The 25,060-nt window shown below is 38.2% G+C and overlaps 1 protein-coding gene across 23 annotated transcripts in view; it reads right to left on the bottom strand.

The window, feature by feature from the left end:
• Positions 1 to 25,060, bottom strand: part of Dlg2 (discs large MAGUK scaffold protein 2) — a 1,859,766-nt gene that overhangs the window by 518,154 nt on the left and 1,316,552 nt on the right. The window contains exon 1 of one of the 23 annotated variants that reach the window (XM_076547162.1): positions 24,775 to 24,919. The exons of the other annotated variants lie outside the window; for them this stretch is intronic. Coding sequence (XP_076403277.1) covers positions 24,775 to 24,776 — 2 coding nt within the window. The 5' untranslated portion in view covers positions 24,777 to 24,919. Of the gene's footprint in view, positions 1 to 24,774; positions 24,920 to 25,060 lie in introns of those variants that run through there. 23 annotated transcript variants of the gene reach the window in all.

Raw genomic sequence — 25,060 nt, 5'->3', positions numbered from 1 at the left:
ACAGGTTTCTAGCTAGAAAGATTTCCTCACTCTGCCCTTCCATTTTAATATTCCCTATCTCAGGTTACTTTGTTGCTCCAAGTCAAAAGTGAGCAACTGTTCTTCCCTGACCCCTTCTTCCCTCCATCACTATACATTCAGATCAATTTACAGAGCAAATCTAGTGGCTATTGAGGTTTGTTCATCTTCCCTGCTACCCCCTGGTTGAAGTCAGCACCACCTCTTGCCTGGATGACTTCCACAATCTCCTGCCTAACATTCTTGGGTCCTCTTTGTTATCTTTGAAGCCCTTCTCTTCAAAGTGCCATGGAAAGGCAAATGTGGTTGGTACCAACTTTCTACTTCCCTCTTCCAATGTCTGATTTTGTTCAGGAAATATATTGTTTAGCAAATATTTGCTGAATATGAAAAAACAACAACTAAAATTCAATTGTTGGATTTCCATCTTCTAAGTTGATACATAGAGGTAATTTTCTTCATCTCTCTAATAATTTTTTATTATTTTTATTTTCACATTCTTTAATAATTATAATAGCTATTATGACTGTTTTAGGGAAGAATAAACTAGACAAGATACATATAAGCCTTTCCATAGATCTTAGCATATAATAAATTACTAATAAATGTACTGATAGTACAGTATATATTGACATAATATTTTTAATAATGGATTTTTTTCATGGTTTTGTGGAATAAGACTGAAGTCCATTGTGGAAATTAGTGTAATTTGTACTAATATAAGTAGTTAAGCCCTTCTATGGGCAGATTGGGCACAGACTATGTTTGTTCTAAAGTCTATCTATGTATCCTATCTATCTATCTATCTATTTATCTATCTACCTATCTATCTATTTATCATCTATCTATCATTCTATCTATTCAGTCATTTATCTAACATCATCATCATTCCCATGATCATCATCATCTATTTTCTATCCACCTACTTACTTACCTACTACTTTTCTATTTATTTATTCTTGCAGTGATGACTGGGCAAGTCTAGGGCTTCATGCATGCTTGTCAAGTACTCTAGTACCAAATTATACCTGGATCCTTCAAGCCTTCTTGTTAAAAAATATATATCTAATGTGATGGACCATTTTATGTATATTATGCTTATCAATTTAAAATATAACTTTATCATGGACATATTATATAAAAGCATGGGGAGGATTTTTTAAGTGTATTTTTCCCCATAATTCTTTATATGCCTGTTTAAGAAGCTGTTATTGCACCCCTTGCCTTTATGAGAATACACAGCAGCCTTAAAATCCTGAAGTGGAAGATTTCACTAAGATGTAGTGATGTTATTTCATCAGAACAGATGGAATGGCTTTAATAGGTTTACACATACATTTCCTCTCTAACAAAACAAAACAAAAAATTCCGGAAAACTACTAATTAAAATAGTTTTGAGAATGTAGGCATGCATCAGGGATGCCAGCCACCCTGGAGCAGCTGGTCCTTTGAGAGTGGGTAATTTTGCCATATCATGATAATGAAAAAACATAGTTTACCATTACCTCATGTTCAGAATACTAATCATATCTTGACCACTATTTTTCTTGAAGTGAGCTGTAGGAAAAAAAATGAGGGCTACACCCCTACACCCATTCAAACTCTACTAATTATTTCCTTTTGTGTACAGTGAAAGCATTAATTGTTAGTTACAAGTATAAACAAAACACAGCCTAACTCACATGGTTGTTCCTGAATACATAGGTGAACTAGGCAGCTTTAATAAGGTGAATAGAACACAAGATTAGCAAAGAAGAGGTCTGAATAGAAAGACACCCATCTCTTTGGATTTCATATTCCCATAGGAAAAGAGGTAGCATGGTCATGGTTGGGGAGAGGATCCTGCAGACAGTTAACAGATGTAGATATATGCAAGACTGGAGGTATGAACATTACTGATAAGTAGATAAGACACACTGAGAGTGATTTGTTTAAAAGTGAATCTGGTAGAAATTTAAAATTGTCATCAGGGCATCAACTGCGTGCTCTGTTAGTCTGGTCTCTCCACTCCTTTCTTTCACTTTAGTTCATGAAATATTGATCTTCATTTTATAAATAGAGGGATATCAACGGTAAGGTCATTCACTGTTGGTAAGGACGGGGCATGATTTCCAACTGGCTTTATCTATCTCTATGCTAATACAATAAATTTAGAGTTGTTTGCTTTAACATTAAAATAAAAACAGATGATGAATCTACATTGAAATACTTAAAAGGAAAGAATGTCAAGCTAGGGAACTAGGACATTCAACTTCCCTTCCTCTCAGTTGCTTGAAATAGAATCTGGCCAGAGGGCCTCAGCTATTTAAAACGAATCTGTTTAACTGCAGATAACCTTTGTGAGTAAAGTCACCACTTCAGTTTAAGGCACATCAATGTATCTCTAGTTTCAAGCTCAAGTAATGCATCGTCCCAGCAAAAAGTTCACTCTCCTGTGATATTTCTGAGCCATAGTATAAGAAAGCTGTTTGCATACAGACTTCCTTTTCACTCTACTACTAGAACTGACAGTTTCACTCAGTGTTTGCTGTTTCAGATGTAAGTCTGTAGTTTTGTCTGGAGCAATTTCATTTTGTGGGACAGAATCAGCCACCCAGTTAAAAAAAATGATTTTAATAGTTCTCTGGAATTTCCTTTTGCAATTCTGATGTATTTTCTTCAATCAAATATATTAAGAACCAAAGTCCATTTAATCACTAACATCTGTCTGCAGAAACACATCTAACTTTTTTATTTAACAATGAAACAACCTCTCACATGATGAGGCATCACTTGAAACTGATATTCAAGAAATTATTAGTTCTCTGTTGAGATTTAAAAAAGAAGACTTACTTATTTTTATGTGCATTGGTATTTTACCTGCATGTATGTCTGTGTGAGAGTGCCAGATCCCCTGGAACTGGTATTCAGACAATTTTTAGTGGCCATGTTGGTACTGGGTCCTCTGGAAGAGTAGCCAGTGGTCTTACCATTAACTAAGCCATCTCTCCAGGCCCAAGAATATATTTCATTTTATTTTATTTGCTTATTTTTTTTTCAAGACAGGGTTTCTCTGTGAAGCTTTGGTGCCTGTTCTGAATCTTGCTCTGTAGACCAGGCTGGCCTTGAACTCAGAGATCATCCTGCCTCTGCCTCCTGAGTGCTGGGATTAAAGGTGTGTGACACTATGCCTGGGTCAAAAAAACTTTTTAATGACTTATTTAAGAACTAATGTCATGTAACCCTCAGTGGAGTCAAGGATCATATGGACAAACATCAAAAGCAAGACGAATGATGAACAAAATGTAGGTCAATGGTTCTCAAAAGCTAATCAGAGTCACTTGGAGAGCTTATTAGGCCACAGTTGCTGAGATATACTGGAGGTCTTTATTTGAGTGGATAGAAGAAGCTAGGAGATCAAACCTAGAACCTTGCATACATAAATGTGCACTCTAACATTGAGTCATACTCCCTGCCTCCTACAGTTTCTAACTAAGCAGGTCTAGAAGATTCAAATGCTCAAGTTCATGATGAACTTGGCTATTCTGTCCATACTCTAGGTTTTGAAGGAGCAATCTGCTTGGCTCACGTCAATTCCAAAATGAATAGAAGTTTTCAATCTTATGAATACTAAACAATTATGATGAAATTCTTGTGTTCTGATTATGCAGCCACTCAGTTCATTTTGCAACTTTTCACTCTTTGGAATAAATCTCAAAGGAAACCTGGACCAGGAGACCAGAGCGGCACACTGTAGGAAGCTGTGCACATGTAAACCATTTTCCAGCATGTACTTTATGTTCTAGACTGTTTCTGGCCCCTTTCCTTCAGCATTAGCCAATTCAGTCACTTTGTTCTCTATTTTCAAAATAGGACTCTGCTCTCCCCTCTCACTCTGGGTGAGAGTAACTGCAATTATTATGCATAGACGCCATATTCTACAGTGAATGGACTGTTTCTCCCTCTCTATTTGCCACTTCATTTCCCTTATGTAAAATGCTTCCAGGAGTCGCTGCAGCTGTCATCTGGGAAACATCACAGCTTTCCACAACGGGGGAAGAAATTGCTATTTCAGCACAGTGATTGGTCTTTTGGCTCTTTCCTGGAGGAGCAGAGCTGCCAGTAACAAATCTCAAGCCAGGCAGCTTAATGAGTATCACAAAGAAAAGAGGCATCGAATGGGAATTTCAAAGAGAGAGAGAAACACAGAACTGGACACTGCTGATTCTGCCTACTCTAAAATTCTGGCCATGGACAGGAGGACAGCATGTCAACTTTCATGAGATGGGTGCTGTCCTTTCCCCCTGGATTCAGTTACTATAGCAGCTTCCTACCTGGCTTTTCTGGTGCCTATCTAATGAGCCACTCTCTACTCCACCCCGAGACAAAGGAAGGTTACCCTTCCCAAATCAAACTTGTCAGTGTTTTTTCTCACGCCTCAATTCATCAAGGCTTACTTAATCCATATAAAATAACAACAGCGACTTATTCTTATTTGTCTGACAAACAGTTTTTATTTAAGAAGTAACATCATGTGTGAAATCTAAATTTGGACTTATTCCTTTTATATTGTTCTCTAAACATTTGATTTCATATTTCTTCCGGTCTTCTAAATATCTAGTTAAATCTGGTCTCATTCAGGGTGAGTTCATACTCCATGGCCTCAGGAAATGTTTCGGAATCATTGAAGTTCTTATTGCTTATAATGCCTGGCATGTAAACAAAGACATGGTGGTTCTCATCCAAAGTGGCAGGATGGGTACCTTGCTATACCTACCACACCATAAAATAATTATACTTTAAGAAATGTGTCTTCAAATGTTGGATTTACTCCCTCCTTCATTTCCCTCTATTCAAATATATTCCAACCCTAGACACGGATGTTGCCCCAGACAACATAATTCATAATTACACACTTTTTCATTCTAGTTCATTTTTGCTTTATGATAGTGATAAATATTTTGGTGAGAAGCTGAGATAGGCAAGAAACAAAGTACAGTGGGTGGGACATTAGGTTTATAAATCATGCACAAATTCTAGTCCAAGAGTTTTCACTATCAAGGTAGGCAATTTTATTCTGTGTCTTCATGTTGAACACAATGATTTTTAAAAATCTGTTCTACTGTCTGATGTGTTACCAATCAAAATTTAAGGTCATCCCAGCCTTGCATTGATCTATTTGGAAGTCAAGAGTACACCTCAAATGGATCAAAATGCCAAATTATTCTTATTTCTTTTCCATGGAGAACTCTTTACTTCACTTTTCATTTTCACCAAGGTGAATTATTCTAACATCAGAAATGCATGACATGGCAGGGATGTTTGTCTCCTTTTCTCTTTGCCATACATCTAGTCTGTATCACACACACACACACACACACACACACACACACACACACACACACACACTGCGGAATAATGCTTTTGTACACTGGTTTAATAAAATGCCAATTGGCCAGTAGCCAGGCAGGAAGTATAGGCAAGATAAGCAGACAAGGAGAATTCTGGGAAGAGGAAGGCTGAGTGAGGAGACACAAGCCTACTGTCCAGGGAGCAGCATGCAATGGCACACAGGTAAAGCCATGGAGTATGTGGCAACATATTCATTAACAGAAATGGGCTGTGTTACGTGTAAGAGCTAGTCAGTATGTTATAGTACAGTGAGAACATATTGAGAAAAAAATGTTTTAAGAATATTGAAGGAATCTTCTTAAAGCATCTAAGCATCTAGGGTAGCTGAGATTGAGGGTCATGTAAGATGTTCATTGGATGCGCAGAGAGGGAACTCAGCTTCTGGAACAACTTAGCAGCTGATAAGATGGGTCACAGGATAAGGCCTGGAAGGCCTGCAAGCCTTGATAAGGAATTTGGACTTGAACCCCAAAGCGACAGAAGTGATGGTTGTACTTAAAGCTAGATTATGGTTTTGTAAGAGACCATTGGCCCCACCCCCACCTGCCTTCATGTGGAGAGGAAGACTTAACTAGGTTTAGAAGAAAGGTTAAAGAAAGCATGGGCTATCCTTAGAGTATTGGGTGACCTCTGTCCCCCACTGGACATCTGGTATTGACAGGGTAGGGAGAAAGGACAGAGGAGAGTGCTTACTAGGATCACTACATATGTCACTGGATTACATATGGGAAGTGAGGAGAGGGAAGAAAAATTTATTTTATTTCTATTTAAAAATTGTGAATCACTCAGGGGAAAAAATCTACCTTGTTGACTTTTGAATTTTTAGCACCTCCAGTGGTACCTGGGACTGGGTTGGCACAGATTATAGACTTGATAAGTACCTAAATAAATTTAGAAGTGTGGTAGTTAGTCAACGACATCTCTGCTGTGGATATCCATACCTTCTCTAGTTATCTTGTGCCACAATGATGCTCTCTTGTCCTTCTACTCTCTCTGGCATAAAAAGAATGAGCTCCAATTTATTCCTTCTAAGACAAACTGTTATCCACAGTCATATTTGCATTCAAGAAAAAATCCTTGTTAGAAGACAAGGTCTTAAACAAAAGCAATTGACCACTGACAATAAAATCTCAAATATTACTGTAGATATTCACATTCAGTCAGCAAGTACTAGGCATCTACTATATAGCACAGGGTACATAGACAATGAGAAACAATTTTGAAGGTAAGGATGCTGACCATAGACCTAGGAAATAAGGAAGAGGATTTACACAAGATTATTTAATTTTTAACATTCTATTTTCATAGAAATAACAGAACATAATAAGTAAGAGTTCAAGGATGCTATGGGGAAGATGTCTTAAAACCGTGCCCCCTATTGTGATGTCCATCATTAACTAGAAGTGTAGGAGATGTTCACTAATATTCACTAACTTTGGAAGAACACAGAATCTCAGAAGCCCCAAACTCTGCACTTATCTATAAAAAATACATATTTGATGGTAAGTAATTTTAATGGTTTCTGATATGGTTAGAATATTTAAGATGACTTTTAAAGTGTCTTTAAGAATTCTTAAAGCCATATGTTAAATGCTATGGTGAGTAAACTAATTGGTTGTTATACAGACATAATCTTCAGGCTTTGTAAAGTTCAAGAACACATGCAATATATTTATACTTATTTTGTCTCATATATCATATTCCCTCCACCCTGACTCGAATGCAGCTTTTTGGAGAAGAGAATCCTTTTCTCTAACTTTCACAGCTCCTCACATAATAAGGCACAATTATTTACCAATTGTCTCTTAGTCCATTGTTTTCTTTACTGTCCATATCCATCAGTTGCATCTGTTTTCAACATATATCCAAGCCCATCACTTCTTTCCATCTGTAGTACCTTCTCTCTCCCTGAAGTCACCAACACTTCTGCATGTTCCCTCTAGAATCAGGTGCATGAAGCCAGTGTCACATTTTTAGATTTAAATATATGGCTTGATGTAAGTCTTCATTATCAATTGGAATGGAGTTAGAACCCCCTAGGGGATCGAGGCATAGAGAGAATGAACTGATGGGAGAGGACACACTACGAGTATATGCCTTATCTGTGAGCTAAGGGCTTGAATGGAATAAGGGGACAAAAAGACAAAGCCAGCTGAGTGCAAGCATTCTCTTCCCCTCATTCCTGGCTCAATATGATGTGAGTGGGTCTGCTCAGCTATGCCTTTCTGGCTCTGATTGACCTAACCTTTGGAAAGCATGAGCCAAAATCAATTGATTTTTGTCCTTAACATCTGACCTTAAAAGCCACACCTTTCTAAAAGCCCAGCTCAATCCCTAAATGCAAAGTAGCTACCAGGTATTTATCTTGTGCTACTTTCCCCTGTTGTCTGTAGAGCACATATGACAGCTATATTTCTTTACATCAAATATATTAGAGACAAAATTGACCTTTCCTTATTAACATCTATCCACAGAATTATCTAAACATTTAACAACCAAATATTCTCTAACATGTTGTGGCATTACTCAAAATCAAATAAATAATGAATTGTTTCTTTATAATAATACAAGAGGACTGCAACTGTTCCCTGAGACAGAGCCTGCCAGCACCCCACTGGACTAAGAGATGAGTCTTTATCCTCATACCTGAACACCCCAGCCCCTAGGCTTTGGGCCCAGGAATAAAACCCTGCACCCCTACACCACCACCCATTGCAGTTCCAGTTTCAGGCCAGTTGGCAGGCAGACCTCCTACACACAGGTCAGACTACCATTGTCCCCCATCAGACCCTGTAACCCAAGCTCCACCTCCCCCAAATCCCACCCACCCTGGGAGACTGCAACTGTTCCCTGAGACAGAGCTTGCCAGCACCGACTGGACTAAGAGGCCAGTTGGCAGGCAGACCTCCTGCAGACAGATCAGACTACCACAGACTGTCCCCAAGACAGAGCCTACTAGTGCCAGTTGGACTAAGAGTTGCTCCCTGAGACAAAAAGGCCATCAACATCAACTAGACCAAGAGCTCCCACTGAATCAAGAGTATCAATCAGACCAAGAGAGGCTCCCCCAGACACAGACACCACTTGCAACAAATGGATAAAAAGATGGGTAGACACCAGTGCAAAAATACAGTCAACAACATAAAAACCAACATGGCTCCACCAGAACCTACATCAGCAAGACCTGAACATCCCAACACAGAAGAAACAGAAGATATTTACCATAAAATAACTCTAAAAAGATATTAGAGATCTTAAAAGAGGAAATGAAAAATTCCCTTAAAGAAATTGAGGAAAATTCAAACAAAAAATGGGAAGAAATCAGTAAATCCCTTGAAACCAAGAGAAAGCAATTAACAAGTGAGGGAAACAGTTCAAGATTTCAAAACTGAAATTGAGTCAATAAAGAAGACATAAACTGAGGTAATGCTGGAAGTGGAAAATCTGAGTAAACGAACAGGAACTGCAGATGCAAGTATAACCAACAGAATGCAAGAGATGGAAGAGTGGATCTCTGTTGTTAAAGATACAGTAGAGGAAATAGATTCATCAGTCAAAGAAAACACTAAATCCAACAAAGTCATGACCCAAAATGTCCCAGAAATTTGGGACGCCATGAAAAGACCAAACCTAAGAATAATAGGGATAGAAGAAGGAGAATAATATCATCTCAAAGGCACAGAAAATATATTCAACAAAATCATAGAAGAACACTTTCCCAACCTAAAGAACAAAATGCCTATAAAAATACAAGAAGGTTACAGAACACCAAATAGACTGGATCCAAAAAAAAAGTTCCATCACCACATAATAATCCAACCATTAAACATACAGAATAAAGAAAAAAATATTAAGAGCTGCAAAGGAAAAGGCCAAGTAACATATAAAGGCAGACCCATAAGAATAACACCTGACTTCTCAATGGAGACTCTAAAAGTCAGAAGGTCCTGGACAGTCGTTATGCAGATACTAAGAGACCATGGATGCCAACCCAGACTATTATACCCAGCAAAACTCTCAATCAACATAAACAGAATAAACAAAATATTCCATGATAAAACCAGATTTAAACAATATCTCTCCACAAATCCAGCCCTACAGAAAGCACTTGAAAGAAAAATCCAACCTAAGGAAGTTAGATACACCCATGAAAACACAGGCAATAGATATTCCCCTACCAACAAATATCAAAGAAGGGAAACATACAACACTACCTCCAAAAAATAACAGGAATTAACAATAACTGGTCATTAATATCCATCAGTATCAAATCAACAAGATAGATAAGCCATTATCCAAATTTACCAAAAAGCAGAGAGAGAGCATCTAAATTAACAAAATCAGAAATGAAAAGGGAGATATAACAACAGACAATGAGGAAATCCAGGTCATACATCAAAAACCTGTACTGCAAAAACTGGAAAATCTGAAAGAAATGGACGACTTTCTGGATAGGTACCCCATACCAAAGTTAAATCAAGACCAGATAAACAAACTATTTAAATAGACCGACAACCCTTAAGGATAGAAATAAATGGTCATTAAAAGTCTCCCAACCAAAAAAAAAAAAAAAAAAAAAGCCCAGGACCAGATGGTTTCAGCATAGAATTCTACCAGATTTTCAAAGAAGAGCTAATATATTCTTCAAATTGTTCTACACAATGTAAACAGAAGGAACATTACCAAATTCTTTTTATGAGGCTACAGTTACCCTGATACCCAAATAGCCAGAACCTGGAAACAACCTATGCCCCTCAACTGAAGAATGGTTAAAGAAAATGTGGCACATATACACAATGCAGTACTACTCAGCAGTTTTTTTTGTTTTTTTTTGTTTTTTTACAATGATACCATGAAATTTGCAGGCAAATGGATGGAACTAGAAAATATCATCTTGAGTGAGGAAACCCAGACTCAGAAGGATAAACATGGTAAGTACTCACTCATAAGTGGATACTAGATGAGAGGGAAGGGATGGCCAGACTGCAACCCACAACTCCAGAGAGGCTAGATAACAGGGAAAGACCCTAGCAGGGACACATGAATGACCCTGCGAAGGAGAAGTGGATGAGATCTACATGAGTGGACTGGGTGTTGTGGGGAGTGGCAGAGGGCAAGGAGTGGGGGATGAGAACATAGGGAAATGGGAGGGTCAGCCTGGAACAGGGACAGAGTGGGAGGGCAGGGAGGAAGATACCATGATAGATGAGGACATCTTGGGAATAGGAAGAGGCAGGGTGCTGGGGAGGCTCTCAGGAATCTACAAGGATGACCCCATGTTGGTCTGCTGGCAGTGGTCCAGAGGGTGCCTGGACTGGTCTACTCTGGTGACTGGTCTAGCAAATAACCTAGCTGTCATCATAGAGCCTTTGTTCAGTGACTGATGGAGGCAGATGCAGAGATCCACGGCCAAGCACCAGGATGAGCTCCGGGAATCCAATTGATGAGAGAGAGGAAGGATTCTGCAGGCTAGGGATGTCAAGATCATGATGGGAGGATGTGCAGAGATGACCGGCCACACTAGTGGAAGCCCATGAACTGTGGACTGGTGGCTGTAGAGCCCCCATGGGACTGGACTAGGCCCTCTGGATACGGAAGACAGTTGTTTGGCTCGAACTGTTGGGGGGGCATCCAGGCAGGGGGATCTGGATATGTCCCTGGTCTATGGGCAGGCTTCTGGGAATCTGGTGCCTGTGGTGTGACACCTTGCACAGCCTTGGTGCAGTGGGAAGGAGCTTGGACCTGCCTAGGCTCAGTGTGCTGGGCTCTGCTGACTCCCCATGGGAGACCTCGATTTGGGGGATGTGGGGATGAGGGGTGGCTTGGGAAAGAGGGCTGGGTGGTGGGAGGAGGAAGGAGGGGGGATCTGTGGATGGCATGTGGAGTGAGTAGAAAATTTCTTAATCAAGAAAAATGAAAAAAAATATAAGAAAAAATGCTAATAATTGTATAACAATATAATAATCAATAATGTATGCATTGTGTGTACTTGTTTGTTTTCTATAAAAATAAAATTGTAAGCTTTTTAGAGAAGAAATATTGTCTTATTATTTCATTTGTAACTAGTAGAAAAGGGCTAAGTCTATAGTAGTTGTTCAGTCAAAAGTGAAATAATAGAATTATTGAATGAAAGCATGGAAGAATTAACAGCTGGAAAATAATATATTCGACTTGCTAGTAATAAAGTTTGTATCATTTTGCTGCCCAGATTTTTGAATTCTGATAGCTGTAGCTCAAAGGCCTTCTTAACTTCAGCCTATAATTATTGGAATTATTTGATTCTGGCAAAGGTTGTGAGCAATTCCCTATACAGCTGTTAATGCTAAATTGCCTGAAGCTACTAATTTTCAAGGGAAGATGATTGGCAAGGTTGTTTTCTGACCTTTCTCGAGCTTTAAAAATCAGCTATTATTGTTTATGTGATTTCATAATTTCCAAACTCTCCATTTCTCCCTAAGCTTAATCACATTCCACAACATAAACTCAAATTAATTTTGTGATGAAAACTCATGACACATTTTGAAATTACTGGTGACAATTTGTGATTTCATAAAAGCAAGCTGGATCTCTCTTTACAAATATATGTTTGCTCTCTTACATTTTTCTTCAGCTACAGACAAAAACCCAGAGGCCTGCAGTTGGAGGCATGAGGATAAGTACAGGAAAAAGGACACCCTTGCTCACAAAGATCATCTTACTTTCCAGTTATATGGCTCATCAAAATTCATAATTTTCTGAAGAACAAAGCAAGCCACTGTTGTCAGTGATTCAGACTTCTTTTGTATGACCTTATAACTGTCCATGAAGCTTCATTTGGAAGCATAACAGAACAGAGGATTCTATAATGAGAAGTTTTGTGGAATTACTTAGTAAAAGAGTCTGCATGCAGTAGGGCAGCAGGGTAGAGAAGCTCCCAGAAGATAAGAGAAGCTACAATTAAAGTGACACCTTTTCCTATGGCCTCTGTGCCAACTATGGTAGTCTCTGATACTGATTTCTGATTACTTAGCAGTTTTCCATTTATGAAATATGCCAACCACATCTTCTTTTGAATGCATAAAATCTAGATATATGCTAGTTAGATACAGCTGCATTTTCAAGGGGAAAATTTGGGTAGATGTGGTAGTATTTGTCTCAATGTAAACAAAAATTCCTACTATAATTACATTTTCATTGTTTTAGAATTACAGATAGATGATTTAATATGTTGAAGTAATTTTTATCAATTGTAAATTAATTATCAGAAGAATTTAGTCTTAAAGAAAACTTTAAATATTTAAAGTTTTATAGTCACAAACAATTTGGAAAACATAACACCTTATTTATACATGCATTTCTGTTTCATGTAACTCTCTGGTCATGGACCATAAGGTCTAACATTAAAACATATCAGGCTAAAAATCTGAGAAAATGTAAAAACGAAACCTAAGTTCAAGGAGGAAAGTGAATGACAACTCAAGTAGATCTTGTCATTCAGATTTCACATTGTTAGCGCAGCCTCAAATCAGTACAGAGTTACATTTTGCTGGGGTCTGTGAAGTGGGGATGTAAAGAGAAAACATGGTGTTTTGCAACTTACAGAAGGGCAGAAATTAACACCCAGTGCTAATATTTAAATTTATGATTAAACAAGATGCTATTTTGAAACAAGCAAAATGGAGCACTGTTAGGGATTTTTGTTCATTTTGTTTGTTTTTGTTTTTAGGGCTGAAGACCAATATGTTAGAGGAGATTAAAGATGAGATGTAGAAAGGGTTGATCAGAGGGAGAAAATATAAGAAACCAGGAGCCAGGAACAGAGTGTTGTAATATGGGCCAAAAAGAGGAATAAACAGGTTATACTTGCTTTGGCTAAGTATCCTGCATTAGTGATGTTAGTAGATGTGGTTGAACTCTATGCTATTCTTGGTTGGCATATTGTGAGGGACTCAGACTAGAATGTGACAAGGAAAGATTATGAAGGAAACACATAGAAAGACTATGTGCAAACTGCTCTTCTGAAAGGCATGGCTCATGCTATGTTTGCTAATTGTACCTTTTCTGAAAAAAAAAAAAAAAACAAATAACAGCTGTGAAATATTTGAATCCAGAGAATGACTGAAGAAAGGCTGGTTTTGGAGATGTAGGCTATAATATAACTAAGTGATCAAATGAAGTCTTTTAAAAAAAGATAAAAACTGGTAGATTTGGGGTATCAGAGGGGGTCTTGATGTACCTTAATAGGAAAAGAGTGGAGAGCATATGTTTGTGTGTCATGAGATCTTTGCACCAATAAGAAGACATCAAGGGATTTCTTCTTCAGATGGTTTCAGCTTTTTTTTTTTTTTTTAAAGTATGTGCTAGATTTAGATTCATTTCCAGGAAATGATGGAGGAAAGGAAGGTTTTGGAGGTGCCTATGTGGAAGGAGAGGTAATCATCATGAATGTATGGTGACCCAGATCATTTGAGGCATCTCTCAGCATTTCAGTGTTCTGTTGCTTTATGAAATTCATTCTGTTCTATAATATGAATGCCAGATGTAGAGATACATAAATAATCCTAGCACATGGGAAGCTGAGCTAGGAGGATTGACCAGCCTGGGCTACAAAGTGAGAAATAAAAGGTAAAGGGAAAGGAAAGGAAGAGTGGGAAAAGATCAGAATTCAAGGTTGATATTTTTCCAGACAGTTGTGACTGAAGAGATCAAATAATAACAGCATGAACCGCAGTAGTAAATGTGTAAAAATAAACAACTCTAAGAGCAAGAAAACTCAGCATTCCACAGATTCATATGGATCAAGGTTAAAAGAAGTAGAGCAATGAAGTTGTTTACTTTTAAAGATTTAACTGCTAAGAAATCATATTCATTCATATAAAAAAGTTGATAGGATGGGAAGAGAAGTGATAGGCCTCAAATTCTGTAATTTGTAATGAAAATCATTTTAATGCTGTTAGCTAACAATTGCTTTTCAATTTTATTAAAGGCAAAAATAGAAATATATTATTTAATGGGTAGATTAATCATCAAATCATTACTCATCATCAAAAAATGTATTTCAGGTTTTTCTTTTAGATCTGGGCAACGAACAATTTTGGGGTAGTTTTGGGGGGTTGGCACTGCACATACTTTTCTTTGAAAAGTGGGAGAAGATCAATATCACATAGAGAAGTGTGCCCAAAGAAGCTTCAGGGGCTGTAGCCTGACTATTGGGCAGTGAACTGTAGGTCTAAAAATTTGATACTAAATCCATCCAAGTATTCATTAAAACATGAATTACTCAACCTGAAAGCCTCTGCTTGAATTTAATTCTGAAGCTTGAAATAATTCAGGATGTAATGCAAAATCATTATTTTTTTTTAACTCATTCTTTTGCAAAGCAACATCAAAACTGTCCCAGGTCTTAAAGATCCACTATTTCTCTCCCAGCAAGATTTCTGACAGCTCTGAACCTGTGTGTCTAGCTGCCAGCTAGACATCTGCTTTCAAATTCCTCACAGATATCAGAAACCAAAGGTCGCCCCAAACGAAACCATTAACTTCTATTCTAACTCTGCCTCTCCTCCAGGCTTCACCATTTGCCACACTTTACAGCTCAAAGTCACCCCCAACACTGTGACGAGATGGTAGACTCTACATAAACAGAGATAACTGTGTAATGAGTGTATGATATGGGATCCAGGGCAAAGAAAATACTGAGGGTTTATTTAAGAGAATAGTTTCCTCGTAATATCAGACTCATGCAATCTCACCAAGATGACTATCCAAACATGAGCAAGGACCACACCAATGCATGTTAAAATGGACAGGGAAAAGCTGCCCATGAGGCTTCAACTCTACATAGTAAAGAACTATAGATATTATGTGTACTGACTATAGGTTATATTTAGGAATATATATATATATATATATATATATATATATATATATATGCAAAAAGTGGCCATGAATTTGAAGGAGAGCAGAAAAGAATATATAGGAACGTTTGGAGGGAGAAATGCTGTAATTATATTATAATTTCAAAAATAAAATTTAAAAGAGAATCGCATTTCCCTTACAGTCATCTTCAAATTGTAATTGAAGTCTATAAAGTTAACCTTTTAAGCATTTTTAAACTTGTACCCATTTCTCAGTATTTTGTTAGATTCTTATTCTAAGCCATTGTCATTGATTATCTGCATTTTGACAATCACTTCTTAAGCCAGCCTCCTTGTGTATGCTCTAGATAGCTCAGCTTCTAGACAGAGGTTGACATCCATCCCCAAACAATCAGATAGCTTCTATATAGGCAACGATTCAGATGAGTCACTTTTCCCATGGGAACACTCAAGGTTGCAGAATTCACTGGAGACAGATTTAAAACAAAAACTCAACTACAAAATACTGTACCCAAGGTTTTCCTGGCCTGGTTTCTCACATTGTTCTGGTTACTCTCATCCTGGGATTCTGCCCTGTCCCTGCAGTGCCAGTTTCATTGACATTTTCCCCGTTCTTCTGCAGGCCTTTAGACACACTCTCTTGGCCTTGAACCTTCACTGGCCCCAGTCACTCACTCTTTGTGTTTCAGCTTAAACAGCACTTCTCTGAAGGCTTCTATTGAGCACTGTGGGCTAGGATAGATGATGTTCCCAGTCGCAACCTTTCAGAGCACTGCACACTTCCCTCATGGCACCCACTGTGTGATTTTATGTCTATTACTACTTGACAGAGAACTTCTTTCTTTAAGAGATCCTGTTTCCTTGTTCCCTTCTCGATCCCAGCTTTATGCGCCCTCATACACAACAGAACATCAATAAATCCATGCATAACAGAGGCTGAGGGGCAAAGATGGAAGATTCTGTGTGTTTAATAAATGTTTGCTCTGCGTCTAAGGTTTATCATATCAGAAGGTTTGCCCACTTCAATGACATGCCACTGAAACAAATGACAGTCATCTTTTTCAAAACATCTTATTCACACTTTTGAATTTCCTGAAACCACCGACTCTCATTCCTCACTACAAAAAACTGACTTGACTCATTTCCTTAACTAATTTGTGTTTGCATGTGGGTCCTGTGACCTGAGTGTCTGAGAAGTGGCAATGCAGAGGCCAAGAGGACCCTGCCTGGAAAGCAAAAGCACCTCTGATGGCGCAATAGACTAGTCAACGTAAAATGAAGCTGTCATACAGATATGACTTAACAATACTATGTGTCTACAATAACGATCGTTAACTGTCAACACAGACATTCATTACTCAGCCTGGACATGAAGCTGATAAAGCTTTCTCTCCTCATTCATTGTCTTCTAGAATAAAGCAATACTGGTTTTCTTTATTGTCCATCCTTCTCTTTAGTGATCTGTTACTGAACTGGATTATAATAATGAAGGAAATGAATTGAAGGTAAGAAAGAAACAAAATTCTATCAACATTTTAATTATTAAAGGTGTATTACAACTTATAAATTATAGCCCTTATGTCTATGTTCAAATGACCACATTAACTTGTATAAGCAAAATGATTTGTACAAAATAAGTTTTCACAGACTAATTCTAGATCACTGGGATGAGGATGTTTGTGAGTTCTCAGCTCAAGTATTGGGTAACAAAAATACTGTTACTTCCATTTTAGAAGCTGGTTTATCTTGGGAAAAGCTTTCCTTTCTTTTTAAAAATTATTTTATTTATTTTTTCATTATCATCTGTAACTTCAGTAGAGAGGTGGGGGCACAGAGAGTAGGGTGGAATCTTGAAGTTCAGTGTCCAGCCAGCCTCATTATATCCATGTAGTTCAGGTTCAGTTGAGGCCTTGTCTCAAAAAGTAAACATGAAGAGTGACTGAGGAAGATAATGGATGTCAACCTCTATCCTACACCCATCCACACCCACACCCACACCCACACCCACACCCACACCCACCCACCCACCCACACACACACACACACACACACACACACACGGACACACACACACACATGGACACACGGACACACAGACACAAATGCACAGTCATATACCCACCTATAGTGATAAATACATACCACACACACAATATAATACATTTAGCATAACACACATATACACACACATGCATACACAGACAGACATACAGACACACACAGACCCAAGTGTACATCCATGCACCTACAGTGGTAAGCATACACACCACACACATACAACATAACACATAGAGCATCACACACACACACACACACACACACACACACAGAAAAGACAAGACAAGAAATTGTACTTAAATGTGAGAATACAATAAATAGATTGGTGTTGGGATTATTAATGATTTTAACTCAAGAAATACTTGTATTTTCTAAAGTTTCTACAAGAAATATGAATTACTTTATACAAGTATCTTCAAATACAAAATTAGTGGATTCTTATTATTTTTTGATACCAGGTTGTTATACAACTAGATTACAATCTACACCAATCAGTCATTTTGTGTGTGTGTGTTTAATTTTATTAAAGATTTACTTTAGTTTTGTGTGTGTATGTGTGTGTGTGTGTGTGAGAGAGAGAGAGTATATTCACATGAGTGCAGGTTTCTCAGTAGACTAAAAGACAGTACTGAGTTTCCTGGAGCTGGAATGTCAGGTGGCTTTAAGTCATCTGATGTGCGTGCTGGGAAACAAACTTGGGTCCTCTGCAAAAGCAGAACCTGCTCTGCTTATGAGCCTTCTGTCCATCCCTAGTGCTTTAACTTTTAATATTGCACCTTGCATGTTGATAGGGCTTTGTGTTCACAGATTCATAAGTGTATGCCCAGTTAATCATCTTCAGATAACTATAGCTACATTCTGTACTGGGAAAGAAGTGGGCAGATTTTGAGTTGCAGCCATTCATAAGTAAATGAACACAGTGACATCTCTGTAATAAGCTAAGAGAAAGACTGCTCTGATTAGATTTAAGTTTCTATTATGGATAAGATACAGCACTGGATATTATAATGAGTAGATTAATGAATGAACAAGGGCACATTAGACATATCGAATACTGCTATATTATCGGGATTTAAAGAGTCTCATATCTTCCTTCCTAAGATGCATCTGTCAATAAAATAGCAGTCATATAAAGCAAATAATTTAGGTATCATTAAGAGGAAAGAAAAAATTCCCTTCTAATTTCACATGACAGTAGGAATAAACCCTGCAAATTCAATACAAGAAATTCTAAGAGCCAATAACACTATAGACAACATATGTACCCAATTTTAGTTCTATTGGGCCTGAAAACTATGAGCATATTTCCTTTATCATACTTTCCAGTTAACATTTAAGGTATTAATATTAATGGTCATTACAAGATGAATCTACAAGCATAGCACAGGGCAAATCATTTGAGTCTACTCCTATCATTCCCAAGTAGATATAGCTGGGAATGGTCTAGCCAAAGGATTGCACTGTGTTTTTGTGTCTATTTGAACTTCATGCCAAGTTCAAATCCACGGGGTAATGATGCCAGCCTGGTGCACAGTCTTAGGTTCAGAAGTGGCTCCAAAGCAACTATGTTAAGAAGTAGGTGGAGCTTGGGTACACACATTGTAGCACCATCTACATGTCCTAAAGGCACTCTCCAAGAAGGAGAAAGGGGTGTTTGGGGAGGGGCTGTGAGCTGAGGGTGCTCTCCAGATGCTGAAAATTCCTGGTGTTGAATTATGAGGAGTCTAAACAACCTATTTAAATCTGACTTTCACTTCCTCTGGAAAACTAAAGTATAATTTGTTTTTCCTGGTGAGGTGGTGGTCAGGGGTAGGATTCGAGTATCATGTAACAGATGTTACAGAGGATGAAGGGTACCATGTACAAATGGTTGCCTGGCTTGCAATAACTCAGAAGAACATGTGAGACTCCTTTTGACCATTGCCACAGCTTCTGCCAATGTTGGTGTTGACCTGGTACTTACTATTCTATAACCTCAGTAAAATTTAAGTCCTCTCCCTAAGCAAACTTTAGTCAGGCCCCTTCTCACTGAGGCTCTGACCTTGGGATTCAGGGTCCATCCTTGTTAGACTTGCATGGCTGTTTTAAGCAAGAATCCTGCCAAAGCAGCTTAGGAAGAATCTCTCACTCTGGTATCTATCTGATCACCAGAGCCTTCAGAAATAATCCTGTTAGGTCAATTTAGCAAGTATTTCTCTCCTTACCCCAGTGCTTTCTCGTATCAATTCTCTGTCTACCAAACATGACCCCACAACTTGTCTGTAAATCTCCATTTCTCTATGTGGGATTTAGAAATGACCCCATTTCTATATTGAAGTCTCTTCCCTTACTGCAATAGTCCTCAAAATAAAATCTGTTCTTCCCAGTTTAACTAGTGCCTTGCCCTGGCTCTGTTTTTGTTTTTGTTGTTGTTTTTGTTTTTTCATTCCAGTGGGGGAGGGGAGCCAGGAGCTCTAACACTATTGTGATTTTAGTGTCTAACTGTTGAGCTTATTTGCAGGAATGGCAACATGCCTTCTTGAGAGGTTATTAGAAACAAATAAAAACTAGTGGCATGACGTGTAAAAGTTGAAATCAACTCTTTGCTATAAAATGCCTTAAGGACTAGGTCTTTTGAGAACTGGAAATTAATTCTGAACAAAAAAAACCTCAATTTCTTGGCCATGGCGATAATGTTATGAACTTCTCAGATTTTCAACAATCATCAGACAACTAGAATATAATTATGAAATGGAAAACTCCTCAGATTCTTCTGTAGCACTCATTTTATGGATAAAGATGCCACAGTGAAGAAGGTTCTGTAACTTCCTAAGGCCTCCTCGTTATGAAGGGTCTCCAGGTCTCCCACTTCATTAGAACTGGTTACAGATATAAAGAAGATGCCAGAAGTTTCTCCCCATGTACACAGCATGAGCTAGAACAGAATCAGAAACTTGAGAACCCAGCAAGCTAATTTAAAGAATATGTACATTGTATCTGTGTTTCAGCAATGGAAGATTGCTTTTTAAACTTTACAATGTATTTTGAAAACAAGAGAACTTTTTTAGGTGAAGTCCAATTTATCTACTTATTGTTTGTTACTTGTTTCCACATTAGGAAACCATTGACTAATCTAAGGTCATAAAGAGTTATTCATATGCTTTTAAATTTTTCCTATTTTTTTTTTTTTGAGACAGCATTTCTCTGCATAGCCCTGGATGTCCTGGAACTCACTCAATAGACCGTAATGGCCTTGAACTCATAGAGATCCACCTGCTTTAGCCTCCCTAGTGTTGAGATTAAAGGCATGCACCACCACACCTGGCAAGTTTCATAGTTTTAGCTTATACATTTAGGTTTGTAAGTCATGTTGAGTTAATGTTTGTGTATGGTGTGCGGTAGGGCCCCAGAATCGTTCTCTGGCATGTAGATATCCAGAACTCTCAAAACAACAACAAACCAAGTCTTATTTGCCACAAAAATATTTCAATCATCTCATATCCAAGTTTAGTGTGAGAGAACAAAAGGGAGGAATCCTTGATGGGATTTCTGAAGCTCTGAAAGCTGACAGGTGGGTGCCTGGTGTCTTTGCAGAAATGCAGCTGGAATTATCATTTAGAAGTTTCCTCATGTAATATTCAGTTGTTGTGGACATCCTGCTGACAGTCACTTCAAGGTTACTTTTGAAAAGAGGTTTTTCTCTTGTCCATGTAGGTTGTCTGCACATTAAGACTGATGAATAAGTGAATGTAAACTAAAGACAGGACAGAACTGTTCTCACTTCCTTTATTTTATTTTATTTTTTTTTTTTTGTGGCCAGAGATAGAAGTGGACAATCCAGGAATCACCTGAAATTGCAACCATTTACCCTTCTAAGGAGGCCACTGGTGCCATTTCATGGAAGAGTGGTCTCCCTTCTCAATGGTGTCTTCTGTTCAAAGTCACAGCTGGGTTTGTGACCTGCTTTGATCATAGAAAAACAATAAAAGAAAAGTTGACTTAACTTTGAAGGCACCAAAGTCTCCACTTTGGAATGGAAAATTTAGCCTGGTTAGTCATTTGAATGGTTGGGTTATGGTAAAGATGGAAATGTTGTACCGGGTGACCCATGAAGTTCTTATATGCAAGCACAGACATTCATGGAACTGAAAAATAGATCATACTCTAGTGGTTAAGTGATCTCTTACATTATTTCACTTGGTGGGAATATTGTATTTCCTTAGACTGTCTGAAAGTGTGTTCTTCGGTATGAGGTTCACATTACCATGCTAGAAGCTATTCTCTTTGTTCAACTTGGTGCCTGTGACTTTCAGACAAAGATTCAAAGTTAGGTTTATTTTCTCTACTTCCTAGTTATAGGCTACCTTCACTTTCATGATTATCATTCTTTATTCATTAACCTTTTCATTATTTCTGTCTTTTCCTCTTCTGCTTCACTCAATCTTCCTTCCTTTCCAGTTTTCACATGTTCTCATCTTAAATCATTTGTGACTTAATGAATATAAATTAATGAAACCACAAAAATATGACTGTTCAAGGACAGTAAGAAAGACAATGTTACAGTTTACACACAGGGAATACATTCTAGTCAGCTTGTCAGTAGGGTGTGATCTCAGCATAATTAATATTACAGTTTGAAATGAACATGCACATTGACTTGGCTTTTATAAGAAACCTTACTTGTAAACAGACATAGAGCTAATAAATGAAGCAATAGACCTAAAGAAAAGAACCTTTTTTTTTTTTTCATTCTGTCAAGAAATAGAAATGATTGTGTCGAGGGCTAGAAGATTAAATTGTGTCACTTGTCAGGAAACTGGCAAGCAGCCCTCTTCTGCACTTTGGTTTTATGCTGTGGACAGATTTAATAAATGCACCATTGTGTAAAATGTCATTGCTGTACAGCCAAGCAAAGGATATCGTGTGATGGCTTTTCCTTAGGAAGAGATGTCAAAATTGGTCATTGGCAATTGAGGGGCATCAGGTGACACTGAAGGCATTTTATGTTACAAAAACCATTCTTCAGAAGATGGAAAATATATTTTTCTCCGAAGGAAAATTAATGACCTTTCCATCACCTTTTAATTTTTAAAGCCAAAGGATGCTATCCAATCATAATGACTGATTCTAGAAGGCAAAATACTAGTGATGAGTAAGTTCTTCAAAATTCCATCTTACTGTTAACTAAATAACTGCAAATGAAACATAGAAATCTACCATTGGTTGCCACTGTCTACATGTGAGTATGGGGAATAATAACAACATACTTTGAAAAATGTTTGTTCCATCAATTATTGGTCTAAACGAGGAATGTGTGCAAGGCTCTGAATATTGGGGGTGTGTAGTCACACTATGAGTTTTTCTGGCACTATGTTTATTCTTAGCTTCTGAAGGCTCGGGGCTCAAGTTAGTGTTATGCTGAGTTGCTGGGTCTATGGATAACTGAGTTACATTGGGGGGGGGTCTCACATTTTACCCAACTTCTTCATGGATCTACTCTTCCATATAATCTTCTCCGTAAGTTTCTTGAGCTACATGGCCATATGTCAAATGTGGCAGTGAGGCAACCAGAGAACAGAGGGCTTCAAAGGGACCATTCACATAGCTGGGAACCTCAGGTCCTCTTGTTCTAAATAGTGTACTGTTTTCTGTGATTGGAAGAACCAATCAATTGAACCTCAGTTTGCAGTCTAGTTTATTTGGGGGAGAAATCCACTTCTCAATTTACCTTTGCTTTAAACCTGTACAACCACACTGTTTTGGGTATAGTTTAGCATGTACAAGAATTTCTCATGTTTGTAAGATTTCCAGAAACACACACACACACACACACGCACACGTGCACGCGCACACGCACACGCACACGTACACATGCACATTTACATATTCCTATTCCATCACTGCTTAGACATTCATTAAATGTCTAGAAGCTTAAAATGATATCTTTTCCATTTTAAAGTTACTTTTAATATCATGCCATCATCTAATCGATAGAAAAGAGGACTAAAAAAGGAACAAGAAACTTGGAAAGGACAGAGAGAGCGAAAGGGGGCTAGCGACATGTAGACAGGCAGATAAGGAGAAACTGTTGAAAGCATTTCTTCAGTGCCTATTACGTGACCGGCATAGCTTTGGGCTTAGGAAATCTCACTGAACCTTCAGAACACCTCAGTGACATGGCCAGCACTGTCATCATCTGGCAGACAGAAAACACCAGTGAGGGGAGTTTCACTCTGCCAAGGTCAGTTCAGGGAGTACCAGACGCTAAATCCACGCCTTCCTGGAGTTTGTACAATTCTCTCAGTGGCGTCGGGACTAGTGACTGGACAAAGCACTCCTTGGGGCCTGTCACTCCAGCTTTATACACTGCTCCCATCACATTGAGAAAATGCTTATATGGCATTAGTTTGGACCTGTGTATTACTCTTTTTTGACAGTACTTCAGATCGCTCATTATTTGAATCAAAGCATTATGATGTTTTATGTCAAATACTTTATGCTTTTGGGTGTCACTCTTCCTAGCCTCAGTTTCCCCTTTCATAAAATGTGGATCTTGGACAGGATTTCCTCCCCAATTTTCATAGTCTATATTTAAACCACAAGTCAGGTTTTCAGCTGTTAGTTGTCTTTGAACTCTATATGTCCTTACATCAGTCAAGAACATGGGAGGGAGCAGCCTTAGGAATATTTGAAGGGTCTACCAAAATGAAGGGGAGACCCAAGAGTTCTCTCATACAGACAAAGAATGTACTCTACATTAGAGACTAAGTATATCTTATTGTTTCATGGAGGAGCATGGGGCAGAAATTTTCAGATTTTTCAGGCAGAGCTGGGAGGCCAGAATAAGGGCTAATAAACAGAGATCAGAATCAAGGAAACTGTAGCTCAGGATATAAATAAGAATGTTCCATGTATAACGAAGGTTCTGCAAATGTTACCTCTCAGGATTATGTGTAACAGTTATTGAATTAAGTTTTCAAGGATTATAATTTCTCATTTCTGTAGACATGAGATTTCCACTCATGACTGCAGGCAACAAGAAGCAGTTCTCTCAGAAATGCTGTTATCTATTCCTAACTTCAGGGCAAGCAGGTAACATAGTGACTGTTACATCTCAAACCCACAGGCAGAATTTACTAGGAGGTGAACAGTCCTCCTGTTTCACATAGCAAACATTTGAGGATGCTGATCAAGGCCTAAGGATTTCTAAAGTAGTCCCATAACCAGTTTGGTTTCTTTTTCACCTGTTCCCCTCTCATTGCGGCAGTCTCATGGTGTAGCCTTGGTTGGCCTGGAAATCACCCTTTAGCTGAGGCTGGCCTCAAACTCATGGCCATCCTCCTGCATCACCACCTCAAATGCTAGGATTATAGGCATAAGTCAGCATATCCAGCTCATGTCTAAACATATAAAATGGAGCCTGTCTATGATTCAAACACAATCTCCTCTTGACTTACAGAGTTACACTCACATGTGTTTCAAATCTCTGACTGTTCAACATGGATATTTCATCTCTGAAAACCATTCAATTCAACTTGGAAATTTAATTGTCACAAAGCATGCATTTATTTCCTATGGAACTCTTTTCTGGATGAAACCACTTGCAAATGAACCTGAGAAAACAAAACAAGACAAGACAAAACAAAACAAAACAAACAAACAGCAACAACAAAACCACAGCTCTCCTCTCTGAGCTGCAAAGCTACAGCTGTCTAATGTGACCACTGTATCAGAACAGTTTGTTGGGGAACAAGTGT

This window comes from Peromyscus maniculatus, chromosome 1, assembly GCF_049852395.1.
Source record: "Peromyscus maniculatus bairdii isolate BWxNUB_F1_BW_parent chromosome 1, HU_Pman_BW_mat_3.1, whole genome shotgun sequence".
Taxonomy (NCBI): domain Eukaryota; kingdom Metazoa; phylum Chordata; class Mammalia; order Rodentia; family Cricetidae; genus Peromyscus; species Peromyscus maniculatus.
This window is presented reverse-complemented; position numbering and strand designations above follow the sequence as displayed.